The sequence below is a fragment of the Neopsephotus bourkii genome, unplaced genomic scaffold, assembly GCF_033783945.1.
Source record: "Neopsephotus bourkii isolate Nb327-2 ecotype Australia unplaced genomic scaffold, CSIRO-AGI_Nbou_v1 NB_372, whole genome shotgun sequence".
Lineage (NCBI taxonomy): Eukaryota > Metazoa > Chordata > Aves > Psittaciformes > Psittacidae > Neopsephotus > Neopsephotus bourkii.
In genome coordinates, this window is record NW_026900878.1 from 732194 (window position 1) to 740922 (window position 8729).

An 8729-nucleotide genomic window follows, 5' to 3' on the forward strand; every position below is an offset into this window, starting at 1 on the left:
TCTCCCCCTTCCATCTCCCTTCTCTGATGGGATGGGAGGAGAATTGAAAGAATGCAAACCCTATGGGTTGAGATAGTATTGAGTCAAATAACTAAAGTATAATATACAGCTACTAGTACTACTAGTACTACTAATGATGATAAGGGAAATAGCAAGGGGAGAGAATATAAAACTGGATGGAGAAAGGGGAAAAAAAGATAAACACAAGTGATGCACAATACAACCACTCACCACCCACCGACTGATACCCAGCCTGAACCAAGCAGCGATCCAGACCTTCTGGGTGACTCCCCCCCAGTTTATATACTGAGCATGATGTGCTGTGGTATGGAATATCCCTTTGGCCAGTCTAGGTCAGGTGTCCTGTCTCTGCTTCCTCCCAGCTTCTCGTACACCTTCTTACTCGCTTGCAGAGCATGAAAGACTGAAAAGTCCTTGATCAGGGTAAGTGCTACTGAGCAACATCTAAAACATTTGGTGTGTTATCAGCATTGTTCTTAGATTAGAGCCAAAACACAGCACTGCATCAGCTACTGGGAAGGAGAAAAAAAAAAATTCTGTTACAGCTGAAACCAGGACAGGCTCTTAGGTCGATATTAGGTTAATGATGAATCTTGCAAAACTAAGTAGGAGACATTAACTTTGATGTGGCAGGAAAGTACTTTCCCAATGAAGTAGTAATTAAGTAGTATAGTTATTGAAGAATTGGTAAACCTAGTGTTCTCTATCGCTTCTATATCAGCAGTTCTAGCAGCAGTTCTGTATAAGGAAAAGGTGTGCTTCTGACAAGCATGAAGTTTGAACAGAAATATATGAAAGGAGCAATGTGTCTTAAGAATCTTAAGTACATGAAACAATGTCAAATAAATGAAATCAATTTCCAGAAGAGAATAATAAAGGCTGATAAAAGGTATCCAGAAAGCCAGAAAACTTTTCTATTTTCTTAATTGGAGCAATTATATTAAAACTGACAGCAAATACTTTCCCAGTAACAAAAAAACACCCACAGACCTCAGCCAGCCAAAATACTGCTGTGAGCCTCAGATCTGTGAAGGTTAAAGGCTTGAGTCTACCATTAGGAGACTGCTTCTCTTCTCCCAAGGTCAGTCCTTAAATGTGGGGAAGTAATTTTGATTCTGGTGTCCTCACAGTTCAAAGTCAACGCTTACCTTAGTTTCAACAGTGCTATATTTGGCAAAGTACTAATATAATTGTATTTGGTCCCAGTCTTGTCCTGTTTGAATGTTAAAATGCCTCTTAATACCAAGCTCATTCTGCTAGCTCTCTATCAGAGTTTAGATGATGTATGAATAGCAAGCAGTGTGGACCCACTGGAGAAATCCCTTTAGGGAAACAAATGGTGCCAGTGTCCACACCACACATGTTTTGGGGGGTTTACTTTAGGCCAGTTTCTGTCTGGACCCTTGCTGCTGTGGACTGCAATTTCTTTTATCATTTTTATAGCACATAAAGCACTCCTGGGACACACCTTTTGTGTAGTTTCATCCAAAAAGAATGCAGTTCATGCAGTTGCAGGCTGTACTGTAGCATGAGCTAAGTACAGCACTCAGGCATGACTGGAGCGAGAGAGATAACTTCCAACAAATCACACTGTGCATCAATCCATGTATAAACTCTCAATTGCTGTTGCCTTCTTGTTGTTCCTTCATGTTCATCATGTCCCAGTCACCACCTTCTCTATGCGTATTTCACTGAATCCCTCTGAGGACCTTTTCCCTCATTTAAGGCCCCTTAGTGGGACAGAAAATATCTGGCAGTCCAAGTCATGTTGGTGGTGTTTTGTTTTGAAACTGCTCAGCATCTCCTTGCTAATATTAGAAGAGGAGAAAAGTGATAGCGCAACCTCAGATCAGAGATCGTGCAGCCCAGGGGCTGGTTTATTTGGGTGTTTTTTTCAAATAAACAGTGAAATGCAAACATTTGGACAGAGGGAAAACCTCCCAGTTACTGGAGGGGAAAAGAACATGATATCCAAATGACTCATGGCTTTATGGGTGAAGTAATTGCTGCGAGTCATAGCTTGAGACGTGGTTTTGTGGTCTGATACCACTCAGTGTATGTGCTTGGGTTGTGAGGTTAATGTAAATGGCCGTGGTAGGAACGCTCCTGTGACTTCCCAATTTGCTTGTTAAGACACCACTGACTGCATGGTGGCAATTACTAAGGGAGGGCACCCATCAGGTGCAAGCAAGCCCTCCTCTGGATACCAGCTGGGGGCAAATATGACAAAGCCCTTCTGCTGCTGGAAAAAGTACGTCCTGCAGGAGGAGATGCAGATGGCTGTGGCTGGAGGAACTGTGGGGATGAAGGCATTTCTGAGGCTTGGAAAAGAACCTGGAAGGGGGCAGCAGGAGCCAACGTCCCTGAGAGGTACCTGGTGCCTCTGAGGCTTTGCTGTCCTGGGGCAGGTTACGTGAAGACCTGCTGGGTGAGCATGCTCTGATGTTTGATGCAGTTCCCATATGCCTGGTATCCCTGCTCCCACTGACCACATCTGCTGTGGGTACCCTTCAGGTTACTGACTCTCTCTTTTTTGTTTTCCTCTGAATCACTTGGTGATGCTAAAGCAAAACATGTAAATGCTAATGCAAGTATAAGTATGAAGGCCAGTGGCACCTCCGCAGACTCCCACGTCTGCCTTACCACTAATTACTTGTACCTGCTGGGATTCAACTACAACACCCGTTCTAGGAAGTTGCCAGCAGCTATTTGCTGTCCAATATATGAACAACTTACAGATGTGACAAAATACAGGTTGTTTTGTCTTGAGTCTCTGTTTTTCCTCCCAGTGCCTCCATCACAGGATTTCCTCACCTTTCCCGGTCCTTCCATCTTTGCAGGTCAGGGCTGCCCCCTGGTCATAACTGCTGATGGGGACATGTCCATAGAGGTGGTGCCCTGTTCATAGGGAGCCCTCATCACCCAGAACATCCATGCCACATGGGATCTAATGGTCTTGCTCCACGGGTTAGCAGAGGGAGGAATGAGGAAAGTGCCTGTGCCCCTGTTCTCTTCCAACCAGACCCCTCCCACAGGCACAAGATACTGCAGAGCATATTTTGCTACATCCTACCACTGCTTCCTGCAGCAGAAAAATCAGGGGATATGGTTTACAGCTTGGGAGACAACAGCAGGGCATTGCCTGAACCCAGCTGTTGGCAGATCAGTTGGCTTTGGGAAACCAGCCAAACTGCTTCAGTTTTCTAGGACGCTCTGGTTTGCCCATGAGGTTAGAATTTGCAGCATTAGATAAACACAGATAAATAGAATGTATCCATTTCCAATTTGAACAATCAAATGTTTATCCAGGTCTTAATGCCTGGCTGGAAGACCAAAGGAGCTTTTTTATCTGTGGATCCAGCAGTACCAGGAGTCAGGGCTGGTCCCACATTTGAAGAATCTTCTTTCTTTTTTTAAGCAGTTCAGAGGCTGGGGCTGTTGCTTGGGAAATGACTGTATTCTCCCTGCAGGCAGATCGATACATTTCAGCTCACTGCACTGCAAGTAACTTTTCATCGTACATTAAGAATGAGAAAAATAAAAGCCAAGATGGATGTTATTTTCGTTTTGCTTTTATTTTGAATTATTTATTAGGAAGTTACTGCTGTCTTCTTTCTCATCAGGAGAAAAAAAATGCTGTTGTCTTTGGTGATTTTCCCTATTAAAAAGAAACAAGCTCTTCCCAGTTTTATTTCTCTCACCTAGTTGCTTCTTGGTACTGAAGTGTAAATCTAGGGTCTCCACAACTTGACAAGAAGGTCTACTGCAATTCAAGTGTAGTCAAAGTCCCCACTGACACTGGTGGAATCACACATCATTGATACATTTCTTACCAGCTTTATAACAACATTGCAGAGGAGTTATATGTGTAACAAATGATAGCTGGCACATAAGCAGAGTGTTATAGAAGGTTATAAGTAATCTACAAGCTAGTTTAACTATCATTTTAATTAAGCATTTATTGAATAGTTAGTAAATTATTAATCCTTTTAAAAATAATTCTTAATATAATGCATTATGGGGCAAAAATTCTGCAATTGGCTCCAATAATAATATAAATTTGGAAACTAACAATCCATTTTGATGTTTTTATTCTGAAATCTAGGTTATCCTGAAGGGGAGGATAAAGAAACTGGCCACCAAGATGGTAATCACTAGTGGAAATGAAGAAGATAAAGGCAGTCAAGAAAAGGAAAGCAAAGAAGAAACCATCTTGGCAATGCTTGGAATTATTGGGACAATTCTGAACCTCATTGTTATCATTTTTGTGTATATTTACACAACGCTGTAAACTAGAAGGCATGCAAATAGACCAGATAAATCGGCCATTGAGTGACAACAAACATTGCTGACTATTGACAAGTTGTTTAATCAGAATTGACTCTGTATTATATTAACACATCATATAAGCACTGCCTGCAGGCAATGAAGGCTGAAGCACAATTATTTTAACAAGACTATTTCACACAGTGACAAGCTTAACTCTTCTGTCTTGCCCTCTTCCTTTCGGTTTGATTTTCAGTTTGGGGGGAAATTACTGCAATTATACAAGGTGTAGCTCTGAAGAAATCCATGAGGGATATGTTGTTTTAATACAATTGATTAAAAAAAGAAAGAAAGAGAGGAACTGTACACTATATACAATTAGAAATGTATACTGTATACCCACAAAGATTGAACTTAAAGATAGCTCCATAGCACAGATCACGTGTCTGTTATGTCAAATGACTTTTTTCTCCAGGTTTTTGCTTTTACTTTCATTGAATCTGACAAGCTTTTTATTTAGAATGAACATATGGTGCAATCATGAAAAAAAAAATCCATTGAGCAAGGTCTGCCTAAACATGATAAAATGTTGGGAGAAATATATTATATGATTGTTTTTCCTTTCTCATTTGCCTAGCATCTGTCTGTTCATATCAATGTTTATAAATATCTATTTTTAATAAATGTGCTATATTTTTAGCATGAACCAAATATTTGGAGACACTTGTATTCATGCAGCTAAATTTTGTTTGAAGTGCCCTTTTTGACAATGGATGTTATTTTTCTCAGCAATTATACAGCAGTCTTGTTTGCAGCCCTCTCACAGTGGTTTGAAGCAAGCTCACATCATGCTCATATGCATGACTTGAAGTTGGAATGTCAGCTGAAAAGCATTGCTGCTTAATACGGGAAATAGCAAAACATTGTAAGGTGACCTTTGGAGACTGGTTGCCAGAAAAAAAAGGCTTTATTTATAACAAATAAAATAAAAAAATCCACTACAGAATTCACAGAATTCCTGGCTTCCAAAATCTGGTTACACTAAGTGTGTATATTGAGAGAAGTGAAGAAGAGGTTTATGCAGTAGAAAAGAGAAATTCAGAGAGCCTGTAGTGAAGGGCTTAAGTGAAATCCAGACTGTAAATGCAGAGTTTATTTTAAATGTGAAGATCTTTTATGCTTCTCTGACATGTGCTTTATCTGAGGTCAGTATAATGAAATTCTCTGACTTGTGTTTTTTACAGGATTGTACAATGATGATGATCACAATTTTTCTTCAGAATTCAGTACCTATAAATATATGAAGCATTAAAAATATAAGACCTCGATTGTGCCTCAAGCTGCCTAAGTACATTGCCCACTAACTGACATATCATCTTAAAAAATAGGTCAGTTAATTGTTTACTGACTTCTGGTTCGGACTGCATCCTTAGATGTACAAGGGGGATTGCTACTGAAGTCATCAGGAGCTGCAAAAAGTTTGATACAAGAGTATAATTGATTTTAGTGATCAGTCTTCTCCTTCTGGAATCAACAAGGATTTTTTTGGTGAGTTCCAGCGACTAGGACTGCTCTCAAAAGCACAGAATTTCATTGCAGGATATAAAAGCAAGCCTGGAAAACCCTGAGGGGCACCTCTCATAAACAGAGGTGTTAGTCTCTTGTGGCATTGCACACTCAATAATATTGCTGAAACCAGGACACAAAACTAATTTGAAGAAGGGAAAAGGTCAGTAAATAAAATCAAATTAAATTAGATATGAAGACCACAGGAAAAAAAGAGTAAAAATAATCTCATGTTAATGAAAACAGGGGTGAGAGAGGTGAGAAAATGAGCAGAGGTTTAAACAAGCAAGAGAGTGCCAATCATGCCGGTGTGGTTGAGGAAACATTTGTGTTTGGACAGTGCTGGTAGAGAGGTAGGTCTTGGAGAGGATGAGGACACTAGTGGCACAGTTCTGTGGAGCTGAGTGAGGCTGATCAGTTTTTAATTTATAGTTATTTATAGGTAATTCTAAGGAATTAGCAAAGTCTGCTTTTGGTCATCCTGAATAAAAATAAAATAAAACAAAAAAAGGTGAAATATATTTACCTCCATGTTTTATCTTCTGGTTATACTACTGCTGATTGCAGACCATTGCAATGGCACTGGTGGTCTTGTCCCAGAGCACACCTGCACATACTCCAGGCAGCTGACTAACTTCAGCCCACCTCTCATGCTGGCAGGATCTTCCCTGCAGATGTTTCTCTTGAATCTCTCCTTCTCCCGCAAACACAGAAGCAATCTGCCTGAGGCTCATACCCATATTCTAAAGGTAAAGCCTGGGAAAGAGCAGTGTCTGAGTCAAGAGGTGCCTGATGCCTGATATTTCTTTCTCTTTCTGCATTAAATAATACCTGTTATCTTCTTGTGGGCATGAAGATACTTAAGGAATAAAATTTCATTAAGTATTTCTCTTAATATTAAAAATTAAAACTCTGCATTGTAAAACAACATATTACACCCCTTACCCTTAAAGTAGCAACTTTTCCTGTTCATCACAGTTGTACTCCTTCAGACATGAGCCAGCATCTTCACCAAGACAGGCCCAGCAGATAGCCCAAATGTGCTTAAGCTGAACTGATGGATCAAAAAGCCTAAGGACTCTGTTTTTACTGTGTGTTTCCCAACAGAAGACCAGTTAAGGGAAGAGTTTCCAGCTACAAGTGTTCTGTGTTCTGTACTTTGCCTGTTAGTCTTAGCATAAGCAGTGTGTCCAGGTGCCTACTGTTCTGTGCCAGCAGCAGCTGTGTTGTGTGCTCTGTGCTTTGTCACAGGGCTTTTATTGCACCCTGAAAAAGGAGAAAGGTTTATCCTATTCCATAAAAAGTTTTAATACTTAATATTTTAATTTTACAGGTTTCTGTTCACAGATAGACCTAGAAATGTCCTCGGGCAAGTACTTCTTAAGTAGATTACTTTAAGTATTCACTTAAATAAAAATGAAGAGTTCCCTTTGAAGGCAATTTCTCTACTTTTTATTTGGTATTCATGAACACTGATATGGGAAAAGTATGTTTTCAAGACTGACTTTTGAAGGGAAATATCTTATACAAAGATCTGAAGGTATGCCTATCCAAGCAGCCACACACAGGCCTGCTTTCGGCTGAATGCCAGCTGGAGCCAAATTACCATCATGCTTTTTTATGTGAGCAATTTTCATCATGCACCTATAAGAAATATTTAACTAAATAACATATATACCATGGATACCTTATAGCCAGTAAGTTCAGTATAAATAGTTGAATAGAAGTCTCATTACAGGTGCTGAATAGTAAATCTGCTTTGGCAAGGAAAAGCCCGATACTCTTATTTTTGGCTTGTAGTTAATACAAATAGTTTCCAAAGTATATTTTTAAAAATAAAATATTATTCCATTAGCAACAGGAACTTCATGTTTGCACTTGAGTAGACGTCAATTAACATACAATATCTTAATATATGAAAACATCACCTTTTTCTTCTGCCAACTAAGAATATGATTGCATTTTTAAATTATCTTATGTAGTTTGATAGTTTGTGTACAGGAATGAAAAATATTTTCCTGATGAGACAGGAAGGTGAGATTCTCCCTACTAGCGCCTTGTGTGCTCTCTGATGGGTACAGAAGACTTTCAAGAAAGATGGTGGTAAAAACATGCTGTGTACGCAACAAAGTGAGGAGAAAGAAGAAAGATAAGCTATCCCTCAACTCTGGTTCCTATATCTGCCACTGAAAATTCATCATCTCAGGAATCATGCCTTCATCCACGAATATATCTTCCTGTGTGCTGACTGACAGGACACTCTTTTCAATAATGTACCTTTGACTCCTTCTTTTTGCATCTCTGCAACTTGGGACAGTTTTTACACATATCCAGCCTGAGAGTTTCTGGAAGCTGCTGGTTTGGGTTATTGTGGTGTAAAAGTCTACTACAGGACACAGTTTTATTATTTTAAGGACAGTCGGTAACCATCTTCACATTATTGTCTGATAGTGTAGGGGATACTTTGCTGGTTGAATTCTCAGACCCATCTCTCCCTGGCCCACAGGTCACTCATTCAGTAGACATCCAGTTACCAAAAAGCTTCATTTACATTGTGATGAAACCTTAGTATGAAGGATTGCTAAAGTCCAGGAGTCTTATATTTCCATCTAATCTATGTCCAGGAGCTCACCTCAAATGCCCCAAGGTCTCATCCATGTCAAGAGGTCTCATCGTTTCTGAGTGAGAATTGACATTTCAGAGTACATGGTGGCATAAGAAGAGAACTTGGCCCAGAGAGGGAAACAGGGATAGAAAGTAAAGCTTCATGGAGGCAGCAGTGCAGAATTTACTAATTGAATAGTTTGAGGTTTGGCTGAAGAAATTTGTTTCTGGCTAGCCAGTATTTTGGATAAAAAATACTGTTCCTTGGAAAG

At 39.8% G+C, this 8729-nt stretch overlaps 1 protein-coding gene across 5 annotated transcripts in view; it reads left to right on the top strand.

Annotated features, from left to right (window-relative positions):
• TUNAR (TCL1 upstream neural differentiation-associated RNA) overlaps nucleotides 1-4998 on the top strand; it is a 134111-nt gene extending 129113 nt beyond the window's left edge. For all 5 annotated transcript variants that reach the window (XM_061348895.1, XM_061348900.1, XM_061348901.1 and 2 more), the window contains one exon: nucleotides 4127-4998. In XM_061348895.1, coding sequence (XP_061204879.1) covers nucleotides 4127-4312 — 186 coding nt within the window. In that variant the 3' untranslated portion in view covers nucleotides 4313-4998. The remainder of the gene's footprint in view (nucleotides 1-4126) is intronic.
• Nucleotides 4999-8729: the final 3731 nt, after the last annotated feature.